Source organism: Nelumbo lutea, chromosome 5 (genome assembly GCF_056320005.1).
Source record: "Nelumbo lutea isolate HS-2025 chromosome 5, American lotus-T2T, whole genome shotgun sequence".
NCBI classification, from domain to species: domain Eukaryota; kingdom Viridiplantae; phylum Streptophyta; class Magnoliopsida; order Proteales; family Nelumbonaceae; genus Nelumbo; species Nelumbo lutea.
This window is the reverse complement of record NC_142688.1, coordinates 11,673,251-11,692,804: the sequence shown is the minus strand read 5'-3', so window position 1 is coordinate 11,692,804 and position 19,554 is coordinate 11,673,251. Positions and strand designations below refer to the sequence as shown.

The 19,554-nt window shown below is 39.4% G+C and overlaps 1 protein-coding gene across 2 annotated transcripts; it reads left to right on the top strand.

Annotated features, from left to right (window-relative positions):
- Positions 1-6,315: 6,315 nt before the first annotated feature.
- On the top strand, positions 6,316-17,814 carry ABA1 (zeaxanthin epoxidase (ZEP) (ABA1)). 2 transcript variants are annotated; one of them, XM_088945998.1, is made up of 16 exons: positions 6,316-7,512; positions 8,002-8,164; positions 8,397-8,471; positions 8,895-8,995; positions 9,151-9,266; positions 10,745-10,956; positions 11,243-11,334; positions 12,040-12,154; positions 12,250-12,353; positions 14,485-14,530; positions 14,677-14,741; positions 14,850-14,939; positions 15,639-15,693; positions 15,757-15,845; positions 15,994-16,081; positions 17,444-17,814. In XM_088945998.1, the coding sequence occupies exons 1-16, from the start codon at positions 7,010-7,012 to the stop codon at positions 17,525-17,527; spliced, it is 1,998 nt and encodes a 665-aa protein (XP_088802124.1). In that variant the 5' UTR covers positions 6,316-7,009; the 3' UTR covers positions 17,528-17,814. The 2 variants fall into 2 exon arrangements, with proteins under 2 accessions (XP_088802124.1, XP_088802122.1); XM_088945996.1 differs by having other exon boundaries at positions 6,668-7,512; positions 10,730-10,956.
- Positions 17,815-19,554: the final 1,740 nt, after the last annotated feature.

Here is a 19,554-nt window from a genome sequence, read left to right as displayed (position 1 = left end):
ATTAATAATTTATAGTGGTTAGGCCCACCGATCTTTGAAATCCGTGGCTATAGCACAGCCTCATTTATATATTCCCTTTTTTTCTAGAGATATAAAGAAAAGCTTCAACGCATTTCAACAGAAATATGCTACTTGATTTTCATATTTTCATTTAAATGGTAACTATTTTTTTTATAAAATTATCTAAAAATGCAAGGAAATTTTAACTATAAAAAACAGTATACAAAATAGTCCAATGGTGAATGATGGTGCGCGATCTAGTGCTTCTATTGGTAGATAATTCGGATGTCTAACTGAGTAGGTCACTTAGTCGAGCGACAAAAAAGTGATAATGTCTGGGTTGCTTTATTCGGAGTGGGCACTCCGATGCTTAAGTCAATGATGAGTTTTGAGAGGAATAAAGCGAGAGAACTAGGGAGCTAGTGAACTGTGAAAACTAAATCATGTGTACATTTTCTATGAATGGGGATACTTTTATATAGGCTAGCTACCGTGAGGCTCATGAAGCGTGTTCGAGATCTCCAGCCTGTTTGGTTTGGAAGTAGTTTCACGCCTAGAGATGGACTCTATGTAAGCGGGTAGTGTCTATTCAGTCGCATCCAAAGCGGGCGGGGTGATAACTGGCTCTTCCGACATGGCATCGTGATCCTAGGGAAGTCAGAGATGATAACCTGCTGAACGAGGAGGTCACTCAGCACGTCAAGCAGGCCGCTAGCTAAACTTGGGCCAGGTTGGCGGAAGCAGGTCGCCTCTTATGTCGACTTGAAGTCTTATCGGCCTGTTCACAGTTCAGTCTGCCGAGGTGGTTTCAAGATCATCAAGGCGGGTGCGAGATGTCCGAGGCGCTCCTCATGTTAGATTACATGGTGTTGAGATGTCATCTGACTGTTTTGAGGTAACACGTGTCATCACGTCACTAGAGGGCCAAATCGCCCTTCATCAATTGTCCCCCACTCCCGAAATGAGGTTGGTTAGATGAAGGGAATAGTTTATTGTGGGTCCTTGGTCGGGAATGACTAGTTTGATTTGTTCGTAAGTATCGACCTAGTTTGCTCCCCTAGTTGGAAGAGCCTAAGGGTTGAATGTAACATTACGCAGGACTTCGCCATCTTGATTATCGAGGCATAGGAGCAAACTCATCTGCTCGATAGAGGCGAAGCAGGCACTCCGAGGACATCTACCATACTAGGGATGTAACCATCAAGGAGTTCTACAATTCGGTCGAACACCTCAAGAGCGGAGTTCGTCGTGCCATCCTTAAGAGGGGCTTCAAATTGTGCGACTGCCTCCTCAAGTTTCTCCGCTTTCGTAGACTTCAACAAAATGTCCCTTAAGGTGGTCCTCGAAGGAGTAGTCGACAAGGTCAATGCGGAGCCTGGAACTGAGGTGGGGGCGACTGTAAAGAAGTCGGCCAAGTTTACATGTCTGTCGAGGTGCTGAAAGCGAATTGGTCTTCCTTCGAACCAAAGTACACTTAGGTCGTGGTGCTAAAAAGCAGATTGGCCAATTAGGGTAGCGGCAAAGTCAAAACACTATCGAGCTAGTTAGATGGGGGCTGACCTACATAGATTGGTTAGCGTGTCTTGAGGTCAAGTTGAGGGGGCCTTAAAGTTGAAAGCGTTTTAGCTTCCCCCTTTTTTAATTTTTCTATCCGAGGTGCTTATAGCGTAGGTCAGGTCGAGGTTTGTGTTTTACGTAGGTCGAGGCTGCACTTGAGCCTTAGACATAGTATCTTCATAGATTGTCGATGTTCCATGCATGGGGTACCTGCCTCCTCTCTAAGGTTTTGAGATCGTACGTGCCTTTGCTGATAACCCTTAAAGCTCTGTGGGGGTTTTTCCAGTTTGGACCTAGCTTTCCCACACTAGGCTCAGGTACCATAACTTTCCTAAGTACCGAGATACCCGTTGCTAGTACGACACGGTCCAAATGTAAGCCAAGTCACAAACTTCCTCCACTAGGTCGAGGTTAGTCCGCATCTCATCCTCATTGGCCTCTTTGTCGTACATCTTAGACCGTAAGGTTAGCACTACTTCGGTCTCGGTCGGGATGGTGGCCTCCATGCCATATGTCAAGTTGAAGGGAGTCCCATTGGTTGTTGTCTTGATTGTAGTTCGGTAGGCCCATAAAACACTGGGCAGCTCATCCACCCATAAACCCTTAGCTTGAGATAGTTGAGCTTTGAGGGCTCGCAAGATGGCTCTATTGGTCACTTCGACCTCCTTGTTGGATTGAGGGTGAGCTACCGAGGTGAAATTTTGTTGAATCTCCATCTCGGTGAACTAATTCTGGAATTTGATATCTTTGAACTACTTTCCATTGTCTGAGATCAACAATGTGGCAGTCCAAAGCGGCAAATAATGTTTCCCTAGAAGAAGTTTTGCATGTTCCAAGTTGGATAGAGACTAGTGGCTTGGCCTCTACCCACTTGGTGAAGTAGTTTACCACAACGACTAAGAACCTTCTCTACTCGGTTGCTGGTGGAAAGGGACTGATTATGTCAATCCCCCACTGCGCAAATGGCCACGAGCTGGTCAAGTACCTCAAGTCAACAGTGGGTTACCAGGGTATGTTTGTGTGTCGCTGACACCTATCACATTTCTGCACGAGTTGGGTGGCATTTGCCTTTATTGTTGGCAAGTAATATCCTTGTTGTAGCGCTTTTTTGGGTTAGCACTCTGCCCCCTAGGTGTCCTCCGCAGAGACTTTCGTGGATCTTGTGTAGCACCTGGCTCGCTTTACATGGGCATAAGCAGCGCAAATAGGAGAGCGTCAATGACCTGTGATATAGTTGCTCACCTATGATTACATAGCGAGCTAACTGTCGCTCTACCCTTCGAACTGCATTACAATCTTCAAGGAGGGTCATGTGGTGTAGATAGTCGATGAGTGGATCTATCCAACTCGGCTCTATGGCCATGACGAGAGTGACCTCTTCTGTCATTCTTTCGATGCTTGGCTGTGGCAAGTCTTCAATGTAGACAGTTCTCTTCGTGATGTCTATTGCACTGGATAGCTTCAAGAGCACATCGGTCTCGATGTCCTCTAACCTTGGGATCTGTTGGATGTACCAAGAGTGGAAGTTGGATAGGAGCTTTCTAACCCTGTCCAGATATGCCAACATGGTAGGCTCCCAGGCCTCATATTGCCCATTCACTTGGTTGACTACCAGTTGCGAGTTGCTGCAAATGACGAGGTGTTGTGCGCTGACCTCCTTTGCTAGGGACAGCCCGACTATAAGCGCCTCGTATTCAACTTCATTGTTCGAGGCTCAAAACGTGAATCGGAGAGTATACTCCAGTTTTACTTCATTGGGTCTGTAGAGGATCAGTCCAGCTCTGCTTCCATGCTGGTTGGACGAGCCATCCACATGGAGGATCCAGGGCTCCTCATCCCAAGTCGGGTCGGGTGTTGCACTCCTTGATGCCTTTGAGGTGGTCACAGGCTCGACAATTTCAAGGGTCGACGTATTGAACGTGCACTCAATGACGAAGACAACCAGGACCTGTGCCTTGATCAATGGGCATGACTCAAACCCGATGTTCACTCATTGAGCTCGATTGCCCATTTCTTCAGCCTTCCTGAAACCTCGAGCTTCTAAAGAACTTGCCTCAAAAGTCGATCGGTTAAAACTATCATGGTATGGGCCTAGAAGTAAGGGCATAGCTTCCAGACTGCCAATACTAAGGCGAAGGCTGCTTTTCTATGTTGGGATATCTGGTCTCGATGGTGTGTAGTACTTTACTTACATAGTAGACAAGTCACTGCAATCTATCCACCTCGCGAATTAGGATTGAGATGACTACCTCGTCACTCATAGAGAGGTATAGTTTTAGCTCATCTCTAGGTTCTGAGCTGGTTAGAAAGGGTGGTGAATTGAGGTACCTCTTGAGCTTGTCAAACGTGAGCTAGCACTCTTTAGTTCACTCGAAGTCTTGGTTCTTTTTTATGGCCTGAACGGAAGACATTGCCTAACCGACTTAGACATAAACTGGTTCGGGGTGGCTATCCAACATGTTAGCTTTTGTACCTCTTTTATTGTTCTAGGAGGTCGCATATCTAGGATGGCCTAAATTTTGTTTGGATTGACCTTGATACCTCGTCAGTTTACTATGTATGCAAGGAACTTTCCCGACGTGACACCGAAGGCGTACTTATTTGGATTGAGCTTTAGATGAAAGTTTCTAAGTACGTTGAATACATTGATGAGGTCGGCAAATAGAGTTTCATGGGATTTACTCTTTGTGACCATATCATCTATGTATATCTCTACTTTGTCGCCCATCAAAGGGGTGAAAATTTTATTCACAAGGCACTGATAGGTTGCCCTAGCCTTCTTTAAGCCGAAGGGAATGACCTTGTAATAATAAGGTTGGTCTCAGTCACAATGGCCATTTTCTCTTGGTCGATAGGATCCATCTAGATCTAGTTATAACCGGAATATGCGTCCATGAAACTCAATAGCTCAAACCCCGATGTCACATCTACTAGACGGTCCATCCTTGGGAGTGGGAAGCTATCCTTTGGGCAAGCTCTATTGAGGTCAGTATAGTTGATGCACATGTGCCACTTCCCGTTGGCCTTCTTCACGATGACTGAGTTGGAAATCCAACTCGGATATTCGACCTCCCTCATGAAGTCCACCACGAGGAGCTTCCCAACCTCCTCGTCTATTACTCTCCACCTCTCGTAGGTGAAGTTCCTTTTTTTCTATTTTTTCGGTCCGATTAAGGGGTTTACATTCAGTCTATGGGTTATTACAGAGGGGTCAATGATAGGCATATCAACAGCTGACCAAACAAAAACATTTTGATTATTAATTAAAAAGCTTACCAGTTCAGAGCGCAGTGGTTCCTTGAGGCGTTTGCCAATCTACATTGTCTTTGAGGGTTGGTACTTGAGACCAGTACTAGGACAGTGTCTTCCATCGGGTGAGCTCTTTCCTCGTTGTTCTCCAAGGGCAGCTCTAGGTCGACATCGACCTGCTTCCCTTAATGCTTCAGTGCTGCAATGTAGCACTTTCGCGATTTGAGCTAGTCGCTGCATACTACTCCTATCCCGTGGTCGGTGGGGAACTTCATAGCGAGGCGGTATGTTGATAACACCACTCTAAGGGCGTGTAGTATTGGTTGGCCTAGAACGGTGTTGTATGGTGAGCTCATTGCCAACACCAGAAAGTCATGTCGGAACTTCATCCTGTTCAATGTGGTTCTTGTTGTCACAGACAGGTTGATTCATTCAAGAGCTCGAGTCGCTCCACCATCGAAACCGACCAGGGGGACATCGGCTTGGGTTTGGTCTTCCCTTCGCAATCCCATTTGCTTAACAATCAAAGGAACAGGATCTCTACTGAGCTATCGGAATTGGCGAGTACCCTTTTTACCTCATAGTCGTGGATCATGAGCTTGACTATGAGAGTGTCATTATGAGGGTAACGGATCTCGTGCATATCGTCTTCATTGAAATAGATCACCTCTTCTATTCTTCGTCATTTTGGCGTTTTCTCCCCCTTACAATCCAATCCGTGAGTTAAGGCTCAACTAGCAGGGGCAACAGAACCTGCTGCCTCCAACTCTCCAACGATCATGTTAATCACGCCGCGAGCCGGTGGGTTATCATATTGCTATGTTTGCAAGTTGGTGTCGTGGCTACGCTGCATCAACTCTCAGAGACGTTGGTTGTCTACTCCTACGAGATCCATAGAGGGTTCAACTTGTGGGGGCAGCTCCATTATCTGTAAGTCGTCAACTCGCACGGGAGCCTTGAAGGGCTCGACTCGTAAGGGCGACTCCACGACCTGTTGATTGCTAATTCCCACAGAAGCCACAGAGGGCTTGACTTGTAGAGGCGACCTCGTGATCAAGGCTGATGAGGCTCGTCTGGGCGAGACGGTTGGAACTTGTCTGGGTTGATCATTCCGATTCTGCCCCCTTGCGGGGATTCTTTCGATCCATGCATTGTTGTTGTTTCTTGAGGATAACATTACTTGTGGCTTAGAGAACGGCTGAAAACTTAGTTTTTGTGTGGCATGTTCCCACAAATAGCACCAATTGATGGTGCACGATTTGATGCTCTCTGTTGGCAAACAGCTCGGACACCGGATTGAGTAGATCGCTTGATCGAGCTGTAAGAAAGTGATTATTAGAGTGTCCAGGTTGCTTTACCCGGGGTGGGCACTCCGATGTTTAAGTCAGTGAAGAGTTTTGATTGTATTAAAAGCGAGAGAACTAGAGAACTAGTGAATTGTGAGAGCTTGTACATTTTCTGTGAATGGGAATGCCTTTATATGTTAGCTACCGTGAGTTTCACAAAGCGGATCTGAGATCTCCAGACCATTTGTTCGGAAGTGATTTCACGCCCAGAGATGAAGAAGAAGGTCGCTCGACATGTTAGGCAGGTCACTAGCTGAATTAAGACTAAATCGGCGGAAGTAAATTGCTTCTTACGCCGACCTAAAATCATCAAGGCATGCGAGGTATACAATGCGCTCTCAATGTATACTTACATGATAGAGAGACGTCGTCCGACTGTTTTGAAGTGCCGTGTCATTACGTCCTTCACTTGTTTTCATATTTTCAAAGGTTTTTATAGTTCAGTCCACCCCTAAGAAAATTAATTATTAATTAATTTGAGACTATTTAGCTTCCTATTTTTGGAGATTTGAAGTATGACCACAGAGACATCAACATCTACTGAGATTTTTCTTCCTTCGCTGCATGTACAAACATACAACTACAAACCGCAAAATCCAGGGGGGCTCCACTACAGTGCCACATGGATTTTTTAGATTTCCTATAATTGGTGGAGCACATTCCGTGGCCAATTCTGTGGATTAGCATGCCATCTCTTTCCCTGTTACTAGTCATTCCTCCCTTTCCTCCTTCCTTGCTCTAGAGTCTCCATTCATCTTTTCTCTGATCTCTCAGTTGAGCTACAAAGCAAGTAGTCAACTTATTAATTCTTAGATCATTAGATACAAGAATTGTGGGTTCGCATTTCTTGAACAGCAATGACTTCAGCACTTCTCTGCAGTTCTCTGCACTCCTCAACCATGGGATTCTCAAGAACCCACCTTCCAATTCCCAGCCTCAAATACTTCTCTGAGGAGTTTGTGTCTTCTTTTGACCACAGTTTCCACTTCAGAAGTAAATCAGTTGAGCACAGGAAGAGGACTACCTCGGTGAGGGCTGTAGTGGAAGCCCCCTCGTCTGCCACGTCTACTCAGGCTAGTGGAAGCGGTAAGAATTTTCGGATCCTTGTAGCAGGAGGTGGGATCGGTGGGTTGGTTTTTGCTCTGGCTGCTAAGAGGAAGGGGTTTGATGTGGTGGTGTTTGAGAAGGACACCAGTGCCATTCGAGGGGAGGGAAAATATAGAGGGCCGATTCAGATACAGAGCAATGCATTGGCTGCGTTGGAGGCTATTGACTTGGGCGTGGCCGACGAGATTATGAAGGTTGGTTGCATCACTGGTGATCGTATTAACGGGCTGGTTGATGGGATATCTGGTTCTTGGTAAGTACTTCCTTTTTCTGCTCTGCTTCTTTCTTTTTCTTCTTCGGGATCCGTTGCTCAACGCCTCAACCCCAAAGGGAATTGTTTTTTCTTTTTTTTTTCCTTTTTTTTTGTGGCAACCCCAGAGGGAATTGTTAAGATTGTATTGGTTGTTGCTTATTTACACTTGTGAACCTGTCCCTGAACGTAATTTGACAACTGTATCAGAAATTTAAACGCTTGAACCAAAACATGATATGGTGGCTATATTATGGTGCAGAGAGACATTCTAGATTTATCCCCTTTTTGGCTTTAGAGATTTCCTGCAATCCTTCCATATCCAAATACAATGGTTGGTGTAGGCTACTTAAAATTTAGATTTGAAATCCTTAGATGAAGTTAACCAAGCATGTGATGTCTAATAGTGTCCTAGATGAATCTTTTTTTTTCTATATATTTTCTTTATAAACATCTCTTTTCTACATCAAGTAATTCATAGCTGGCTATCAGGTACATCAAGTTTGATACATTCACTCCTGCAGTGGACCGGGGCCTACCTGTCACAAGAGTTATTAGTCGGATGACTCTGCAACAAATTTTGGCTCGAGCAGTTGGTGTAGATATTATTATGAATGGCAGTCACGTTGTTAATTTTGAGGATGATGGAAATAAGGTAACTGAATTTATCAAGCATTCTTTTCTTTTCTTTTCTAATGATTTAATAATCAAAAACTCCTTCTTCTAAAGAGCTTATAGAAATGGCAAATTTGTTCTTGTTGTGTCTATTCCTTTTAGTTATAATTCATATATAATTGGTGATCCAATTTAATATTAAAGGCTGTTATGGATATATCCATTCCTGATGTGCTCACTGCATCTCTCTTATTTTCACATTTCAAGCGCAGGTTACCGTGATACTTGAGAATGGGCAGCGTTATGAAGGTGATCTCTTAGTTGGAGCTGATGGTATATGGTCAAAGGTTACTTCATATGTCTTGTATCTCAAAGAGAAAAATCTATCAGTAGACCAGAAGGCTGATTTGTCTAACAGCATACAAATTATGCATGGAACATATGTGGAGTTTCTGATCCACAGTTTAAACATAGAAGATTTGTGCCAGAAACTTAATTGATAAAACTGATCAAAAAACCTTAATTCATAAAATTCCTGCAAAATCTGATCAATAATAGTGGTTCGGAAGGCTAAAAATTATATGACAAATGTTGAAGAAACATAGGTCAATTATATTACTGATGTTGAAGAAATTATATGCTCATCAAATGATGGTTCCTACTAATTCTTTGCCATGCATAATGTATGCTGTTGTATCATGCTTGGGTATGCCTGTCCTATGACTTATTATCTGGGAAAAATCAAGAAAATAAAAAATTCTCATGAACAGGTGAGGAAGAACTTGTTTGGGCACCAAGAACCCTGGTATTCAGGTTACACCTGTTACACTGGTATTGCTGATTTTGTGCCTCCAGATATTGAAACTATTGGGTATGTTCTTCTCTTGCAGTGGTTTCTAACCTTCCATACTAACATCTCCTTTGTGCTTCATATTGTCTTTTTGAAAGTTAAATAATCATTTTTAGTTGGCTGACAACTCATACAGTATTACATATATGGTCTAATACCTAGGTTACTTCCTGAAGGTACCGCGTATTTCTGGGTCACAAACAGTATTTTGTTTCTTCAGATGTGGGTGGTGGAAAGATGCAGTGGTATGCATTTCACAAGGAGCCACCTGGTGGGGTAGATTCTCCCAATGGTAGATATCTTTCATATACTCAAGCTTTTCAGATTCCACATATCAGTTGATAGCATTGTAATTGTGTCTATTAAGTGCATGGAAATTATCAATAAGTCATAACTTGGAATAGTTAACTTTTATAACTAAAGAAGGTGAAAATAGTTTTCAAACCAGCAGGAAATTCAAGAAGTATAGAGCCCAATTTGGTTAGGAAATTATTCCTAGGTTTAGATGCTATCCATGTAGTAATTGTACTGAAGAAGATCACCCATCCTAGAGAAAATAAAGGTCTAAAAAAAATTAAATAAATTAATTGTTTGGAAACTTGGAGTCTCACCATTAGAATAAGAACCTCTCTGCCCTCTGCAAACAAGTTTGCAGAGCTCAAACAGTCCAATCTCAGGTCTTTCATTCACTCTAAAGGGAAATGGAGGAGTACAATTCCTTCGAAGAAGGCTAGTTGTTTTGCACGTAAGAAGTAAAGAAGTCAAAATTATAAAATACCAAAAAACAACATAACTTTATCTATTGGAATCTTCCTTGGAATATTCTTCTAGAGTCTGTTATCCTTGGGCCTGCTGGAGTGGGCTTGATATTAACAACAGGCTGGGCAGCTAGATTGTCTTATGGGCAAAACAAACTGGACTGCAGGATATGGATCAGGAATATCGATTCATAAGCAGATAATCCACTACCCTATATAGTTGAGACAACACTTAGATTATGATGATGATGATGATGATGAATAATCTGAGAATCCACTAGTCTTGGGTCATATCAGTAAGAGAGCTTTGGGGCATGGACCTAAAGTCACATAAGACCCATTGGTGTTGCATTGCATCAGTCCATCAACTCATTTTACTTGTCCAATTAAGAATGATGCAGTAAGATGATTGGTTGTGCCACTTGGTCCAATGAAATTAGCTGATGCAAGTTAGAATTTAGATATAATATCTCCTATTTCTAAACCAACTGTATTCATTAGTCAGTTTGTGTTACTATTATCCAAAATTTGCCACTTCCAGGAAAGGCTTATTTGGGAATATTGCCATCAACATTTCTATTTGGATGAAGTGACTTTGTTGAGGCATGTATTAGGTTTCCAGACAATTTAGATTCTTAGAAGACATGTTTGCATATTTTCTTTGTTTTCTCCTTTTTTTTCACACAAATGAACATCTAGCATACATTGTGAATTCCAATTTTCTTATACAACATTCCTAGGTAGTTAAGATATTTTTTACATTTATTTTTGACAAGTATATAAATGTAAGAATTTGAAAGAACTACACTTTTTATAAATAAGCAAGATAACCAATATTTTATTAGTTAATACTTTCTTGGACATCCTTAATCCCAATCAGAATCATTGAAACTGTAGAATCTCCTCTCCTCCTCTCTGTTCAAATGAAAAGGAGACAACCAGATACATGATTTTGGTGTTTTATATTTGGGGTCTATCTTGTTTTGATGTTATGTAGGAAATCATTGGGCAGGTAAAAAGGAAAGGTTGCTTAAACTATTTGGGGCTTGGTGCGAAAATGTGATCGACTTAATAAATGCCACAAATGAGGATGAGATTCTACGTCGTGACATATACGACCGTGTACCTATTTTTACTTGGGGAAAGGGTCGTGTAACCTTGCTTGGAGATTCAGTTCATGCTATGCAGCCAAACCTCGGTCAAGGTGGATGCATGGCTATTGAGGTATGCTTAATTAATTTTTGGGATTATTTGTTACACCTCATTCTCATCCCAAATAAAAGACCAAAAAGTTGTCATGTTGTCTCCATAAATGATAAAATCTTTGTACCATTTATTTTACAAGCTAGAAAAGTAGAAATCATTGTACTAGGGAAAAAGTATCATATGCATGAGCAATCAAATAATGTTGAGATCATGATTTTTTTGTACTACTTCAATAATTTATACATCTAGATATTGTGGTTCCTAATGGATTCTCATGTTAATTTACCTTAATTTATTTTTATAGGATAGTTACCAACTAGCTTTGGAGCTTGAGAAGGCTTGGATTCACAGTGTTGAATCGGGGACCCCTCTTGATATTACATCTTCTCTAAAGAGGTAATGTTTCATTTTAATCACCCTACAAAGAGTTTTTAACTATGTATATGATAGAAAGGAAAAATCTGGAGTAGCAGCGTTAGACCCTAATCATGGTTCACCTGTAGCATTGTAGCACACCTGGTAGACATGCAGGGAGTAGGACCCTGTTCAACAGTCACACCATCAAGATGCCACCCCCATATATTTACTTTCTTTATGGCATTCACATGAACATGGTTACTAGTCCAAAGAATATAAAACTTTGTTGCTTGGATCATGATGAAGAGCCTTCTAATGGTAGGTTACGTTGCATCACATATTTACCTTGGATGGTTTCAGTCATTTGCCTTAATTTTTTTACTGGGACCTTTAATCTGTAGATAAAGCCATATTGCATGTCCACAACTGTATATTGTTGTCTTTATTTTCAATTGACATGGTAATTTGGATGCCCTCTAATATTTGTTTAGATAGATAAGATAAACTGGCTGCCTTTATTTTAAATGCATAGTGTAATTTTTATGCCTTCTATTTCATTTTTCTTACATGGGCAACAAGGCAAAACAATATTTCTGGTTTTACTGCCTTTCTGGGCTTTACTTTTTTTTCTAAATATTTTATGGCTATGGACAATCTTGTTTATGTGGTTTAAAATTCCTGCTAATTCTTTTAAGAGTTGCTTTTTATATAATGTGTCGATACATATGGCACTTTCTGTTTCAGATATGAAGAAGCAAGAAGACTGCGTGTCACTATCGTATATGGGTTGGCAAGAATGGCTGCAGTAATGGCCTCCACTTACAAGCCATATTTGGGTGTGGGGCTTGGTCCATTGTCGGTATGAACCAGTGATTCATGTTTCTTTACAAATAGTTGATGGATCATTCAGTTTGTATTCTCTTCTTTCTGATGGCTTAAAACCTATTTTTGCAGTTTTTGACAAGGTTCAAGATACCACATCCAGGAAGAGTTGGTGGGAGATTTTTTATTCATTTTGCAATGCCTTTAATGATGAGTTGGGTCTTAGGTGGTAACAGGTAATGCTTTTGAGAGCCCTCTTACTGTTTCCCTATTGCTTGCTTACTTCTCTCTGATATTCTTTGCTGATAACTGGGTACAAGAGAACTTTTGAGGATATGGCTTGAGATGGAGTGGTGGAACGTGATTGCTATTGTTAATCTTTTGATTAATCTATTGAAACTTCTTTTAATTTCTTGTATAATGATAACTTGGAACAAAATATGCAACCCTATTTAAATCGTTTATTTGGAAACCTTTATTTTTCTACATTACATGTTTACCTGAGGCCTGGTGTGGAATTTTTATGCTAAAAAAATATTGAAAATAGTAAAGGTGGACAAGTATACAAGGCTTTTGAGGAGATAACATTCTTCTTTGAAGCATATTCACAAGTTTCTGCAAAATTTGGAAGAAAAAGGAATAAATCATTCAAATACATCATCTCATAGGAGTGTCCTTTCATTATCTTGTTCCAATACAAAGTGCAAGATGACCTTGGTTTGTATCTTGCCCATACACAATTTTGAAAAAAAAAATGGTAGCTGAGTTGGCACCCTAACATGGGTGTGTGTGGTAACCATGTCGATTTCTTCCCATGTGACAAGGTTTGCGCAATGGCATATAAGAATTAAATTTTCACACTTCTTTTCTGTAAAAATTTCAAAAGGAAAGAAAAAGCAAAAGGGGTATTAAAGAGAAAAAAATGAAGTACAAACTTTTTACGAAGCTCAGATGGATGAGTTAATTATAGACATGGTTGGTCTAGACATCCCTCATTGGATATATTTTCTGTATCTGCTACGTAATCCCCTATATGTGGAAGAAAAAATACTGCTGCCATTCACCTCATTTACAGGGTATAGTTTATCCTGTTAAAGACTGGAACGACAGAACAAGATTCATGTAGCTAACCCCATATGGTTGGGATAAGGCTTAGCTGAGTTGAGTTGAGTTTATCCAGTTACAGTATTGCACTATTATCAATTATTGCAATTAGATAATTGTGATATGCATCTTGGGCAACCTGTGCTTCATGCAGGTTATATGTCCATTAGACCAGGGTGGTAATGGGTATTCCCAGCCTGAGTTAGGGCTGGGCTGGGTCTAGGTCTATATGTCAAAGCCCAACCCGAATCTGCAGGAAGCCTGGTCAATTCTGGGCTGGGCCAGAGGCGTCTAGGACTGGTCAGGCCTGTCTTGGCCCCAATACATAAACTAATATAAGCCATATTTTTGTGCATAAAGTACACTGTAGCCCGGTTGGTATTTATTCCAAGCTTTCACAAGTTCATTAATGCCATATTAATATAAGAATTTTTTTTCTAACAAAAACTAGATGGAATGTAAAAACAATTGCAAGTTATCTATAGAAAATTGCTCTACAATGACAGAAAAAGTAAATATTAACAATAATCAAATGATTTTTTATGGCTGAACGGTGAGACTGCAATTTTGGTTGCCTGGCCTAGGCACTAGGCTCATCTTAGGCCAGACTAGAGCTGTATATCAGGCCTGATGGCTGGGCCATTCTAACCCTTGTACCTGATGCTAAGCATGAACTAGCCCTGTAATGCCATGTCTTCACATTTAGCCTGTTGCTATAGGCAATATATGAGTTGTTCTGAATTGTTTAGCCTTATTGAATGGAGAATGCTTATTCTGACAAGTTGGTGCTGGCTCTGCCTGCTACATGTGCAACCACAAAGTATGGCTTTGACCACTTCTGCCTATGGCACTTCTGCCTATGGAAACAAATCTATCATTAATCTGTAGAATTTTTCATTTTAACTAGATCTATTATTATCAATTACCATTGGCAGAGGTGCGAAGTATTTAGGTGTAGAAAGATCTGGCACATCAATCTCTAAAAATATGGCACGGCAATATGTTGACTAATATTTACAGGTACATAAATAGTTTTAAAGAACACAAAATATAAGAAACTCGAATTGTTGGCTCCTTACTCTCATCATATTTGTTTTCCAGTACTAAGTGCTTCACTTTATTTACTAAGCTTGGAGCATCATTGAGATGCTACAAGAAATGTTGTGCAAGTCTTGGCATGAAGTCCAAATATTGGAATAGTTGGATCCTTCAGTTTTGACATGTCCTGGTAACACTGATTATTGATGTCTATTTGTTTTGCAGTTCAAAGCTTGAAGGGAGGTCACTCTGCTGCAGACTCACAGACAAAGTATGTTGCTTGAAGATTATAAACAAAAATTAGATATAGAAACAGTTTGAACATATCTCATTGATGTCTCTTATAAAGCTAATCCAAATTGTAAGAAACTATTTTTGTAGTCCAAAAAGCTGACATTTGGTCATTAATTGATCAAGGCAAACAACCAATTACGAAAATGGTTTGAAGATGATGATGCACTAGAACGTGCTCTTAATGCAGAGTATGTATGATATTCTATCATGTAACACCATCAATATTATATTTTTATGGCACATGATTTCCTTTTCATTGTTAGACTTTTATTTATTTTTTGTTTTTTATTTTGAAGGTGGTTTCTTTTCCCATCAGAAAGTGAGGCTAATGGAGGCTTACAACCAATTCATTTGGGAAGGGATGAGAACAAACCCTGCTTTGTTGGGTATGTTTTTTTGAGAACAATTCTTATTCTTGTTTCTTCTATTACTGTAGGACAAAGTCTAAGGTACTACATTTGGTAGACTTTCAAAATGCTTATTGTAACATTGATAAAAAAAAATGGTTATTGTAACATCATTAAGGCATGAAATGGATTCTCTCTCCAGATTTTGACAGACTACGCAGACTATGATACAGGATCCGTATCCAGTTTGCTTTCCATATTGAGACAGCCCCAGATCAGATACAGTTTTCATCTGGATGCTTGATATGAGATTTGTGCACTTTATTCTACATCTTCCAATGACAATCTTATTTGACTGAATACCACCTAGGACCCTACTGTTGGTCTTGGAGGCAAATCCAACCAGATCCAGTATCTCAACCTGGTTCTGCCACTTTTTGAATGGATACAGATTGGATTGAATCACATATATCTATCCATTTCATACCAATTTTCTGATGCAGATGGTATACATGGACATTTGATCGAACCTCCTGCTCATTGGGCTTCTCCTATGGAATTATCCTGATAGAAAAACAAGAATCTTATATAAACCATCAAATTTTACTTTGAATAGCTATTTTTTGTCTAAAAGATCTCCTACTTTGTGGTCTATCTGTTAGGTACCTTAGATTTCATTCTGTTTTGTTTTCTAATTTTACTTAGCTTCACATGTTTCATGAATTTGTTGCCACTCAGGAATATTTCACATGCCAACTTACCAGGAATATCAATAGCCATACCTTCATCCCAGGTGAGTGGTTTCAGATAGCAAATCAATTTCTTCTTTGTTATTAATTGATTATTCTCATTTCAGGTGTCCAAAATGCATGCTCGTATAAGCTATAAGGATGGTGCTTTCTACTTGACCGATTTGCGGAGTGAGCATGGTACTTGGATCACAGAGTAAGTAAAGAGAGGAGCACTCTTGTTTCCACAATCCACTAAATGCTTTTTATTAAATGTATACCTATGTGAGTAAAGAGAGGAGCACTCTTGTTTTCACAATCCACTAAGTGTTTTTATTAAATGTATATCTGTAACCATCATGCAGTAAAGAGGGGAGGCGGTATCGGATTCCTCCAAACTTTCCCACTCGATTTCATCCATCTGACGTTATTGAGTTTGGTTCTGACAAGAAGGTAATTGTACCCATACTCCTCCCATCCCAATTCACAAATGTGTGTGTGTGTGTGTGTGTGTGTGTGAGAGAGAGAGAGAGAGAGAGAGAGAGAGAGAAATCTACAGCAACTGTTTTCAATTGTTATAGTTTAGGATGCCTACCTGACTACAGGATGTCAAAAAAGCAAAACATGGCTAACATGCCCAATTGTCCATAAACTAATCTTCTATATATACAACCATGCTATGGTACCATTTCTGGTATGTAATATGTATGATAAATGAAAAAAGGTGACCATAGTTTCCTATGTTTAAATATGCTTCTCCATGATAATCTCATTCCATCTTACTGAATTTAAAGCACATGCTTGCATATTGCCACCATTTTCCATTTTTTCTTTCTTTTTAAGTATTGTGTGTCTGTCTGGTGGAGTGGTATGGGGTGTCCTTTTGGGGCCACACTTGGCCATCAATATGGAAGTTCAAAGATGTCAGATTTCGCCATGGATAGTTCATCCCAAGGGTTGTCGTCCCACTTAAATCATTGCATGCAGTCAGTGTTGTGAGCTTGGATGGTAAGGATTCCAGATACTTTGAATTTTATCCACCATCATCCTTGAGTAGATATGCTTGAAGCAAGAGTCTAGGATTCTATGGATCCTTGAATACATCCTTAAATTATTGCAGATCCTAATGAATTTTGTCAGAACAGGGGATTGTCTACATGTTTATAGTCTGGATGATGACCAAGGGAGGTTTAAATTAATATGAATATCAACAACTTGCATTAGGGACTTGGGCTGATATGGGTCTAACATACATGGGTTCTATCATGTTTGATATTAGAAGTTATCCACTTTTGGCTGATTCTTAATGGGATTTGACCTTTCAGTATCAACTGTCTATGTGGTTCCATGAGTAATTGGTTTGTACTTGGGGACAATCATGAACGCACTGTATATATACTTGTTTCTTGTTTCTCCAGTCTCTTATAAGAGCCATTACTGTATAATTTGTATATGATAGTATCCTTATTGAATGCAAAAACTATTAGATATAAGAAGTTAAGGATTCATATAGTCAAACAAACAGATTAGAACAGACATTGTTCCATGACTAGCAACCTATCTGTAGTTTCTCTAGATCTACATTTGAAATGTCTCTTCCCTAGTTTGCTTCCATTTTAAATAAAAACAGATATAATTTATTATTTGAAAAAAGAAACCTTCTTTGAGTGTTGTTAGTTGAACTTCTATTTTAACATACAAGTTGCCTAGATTTTGTTTTAAATACTCTTTAGAATTGAAGTGTCCTTGACTCCTTGTTATATTGGTGACAACAACAATTTGTTTATGGAGGTTATGTTTCCAAAATTTTTGCAGGCTGCCTTTCGTGTAAAGGTTCTGAAGGATCCTCCAAAGGTCACTGAAAAGAATGAAAAGAGGCAAAGCCTACATGCAGTATAACTATTAGCAGGAGCAGCTAACGCTTTTGAGTTACCCTTAACTGTATAGCATGCACTGATTACCAGTGGTGCAATGTAAAGTCATTTCTTTTTTTTGTATAGGATTAATCAGATAGAAACCTTGAATCTGAGATTTAGTAGAACCCTGCTTTGTTTTCGGTTAGAGCTGGGAGAAGAAATGTATTATTAACTTTCTCGAAGAAGCTTTCCTTCTTTTGTTGAATTTTGAAATATTTATATACAAAGAATGAAAAAAAAAAAGATGAGAGAATGGAAAATTTATTACAAGTTCATGCCTATCTGATATCTCTTTATTGCATCTTCTCCGCTCTACTTTTTGCTTGGTATTTCCTTAAATTTGAGGTGTTATGATCACTCTGTTTAACTCTTCAGGATTCAAAACATGGTTGTAAACTTGGCGGTATTAAACAACTCTGTCTGCATGCTGCTTTGTGTTTTGTATCTTCAATCTTGTTCGTTTTTTTAGATGGGAAAAGGGTGAAGGTGCATGGTGAAGACTTATCAATGTGATTGATATGTGAACCTCTAATTGATGATATTTTGATGGCTAAATTTTGATTGAACAGTCATAATCATAACAGAGCTAAAGTGCCAGATACAAGATGGATACAGGAAACAGGGATACAACTCATTTCTTGAGATCCAGGGTATGGGTATGGGTATAAGCATCCCATTTAACATGCTGATTCCACGCATGCGTTTAGATTTTCTTGTATCATTTCTCAATTACTATATTTCCAAATTTAATTAAACTTCTAGCATGGAAATATTTTATAGCATGGTTTGTCTAAACATAATGTTTACATATTGAGAAGTGTTCCTGCTGTGAAATGTCCATTTTTTTGGGGGGGTGGGGTGGGGAGGGGGGGCGGGGGATTAATTATTTTAGGTAATTAATAAATACAAAAAATAAATATTTTATTTATATAAAGTATATAAACATAAGTTATTTGTATAATTTAATTATTATATATAAAAATTGATGTATCAATTTAATGTATTCCTTCTGAAAAGGTAATGGAAGGGAGGCTTTTGTCGAATTTCTTAAAAGTTTAGAACATGGTTTAAAGTATCGATACAATATGCCCCGTGTCGGGTGTATCGTATCGTATCTTTTGAGAAAGGTACACTCCGAAATGCCTATTCCCTGGTATTTCGGAACCCCAACTTTTTTAATAAAAAAAAAACATGTTTTTAACTTCCCAAAAAACCAAGATTTGAAAAAAAATAAAAAAAAAATAGAGTTTTGGTCGTTTCTAAGTACCGATACGATACTGCCGATATGTGTATCATATCAATACTTTGAACCTTGGTTCAGAAGAGGCATTTGTTAAAATAAAACTATAAGAGGTTTATATGAAACTTCAGGGGTAGTTTTTATATTTTACCCAAATAAATAAATGAGTAGTAGAATAAGCAAGTTTGGGATCCAAACATTATCCGTGAACCACCAATCACATCAAGGCCTCGTTTGCTTTTTGGTAAGTTATTTACCCAAGTAAATGCACTTACCCAAGTAAGTGTTTCTTGGGTAAGTGCATTTACCCATGTTCTTTTATTTTCCATGCAAACAAGACAATGACCATTTTAGCCATAAAAATCCATTATTATAAGGGGCATTTTTGTTCCATTCAAGTATTGGCAACTTTCTCCCAAGGTGGGAAAGTTATTTACCCACTTAGGAAATGTGTTTCACTAACATAGGTAAATAGTACCCAGAAAAATAAACATTCTCTGATCCTTATATAAATCTTAAAAAAGAACATAAGATTCTTAGTCAATGAGAATTAAAATCTCATTTACCAACTTTCCCCCTCTCAAAATCTAAAAAAAAATGCTTCCAAAATCTGACACAAGCGGTAGTGTCTTCGCTTGCTGGGAAAAACAACCACGTTACCACAACAATGGCTCTGCATGTGGCAATGAGAAAGAATGCTGCCCAAACTCAAGCCTCATTAGTCAAGGCAATTTGGTAAGGGAGAAGCCACCGCCCCATTATAGAACCTT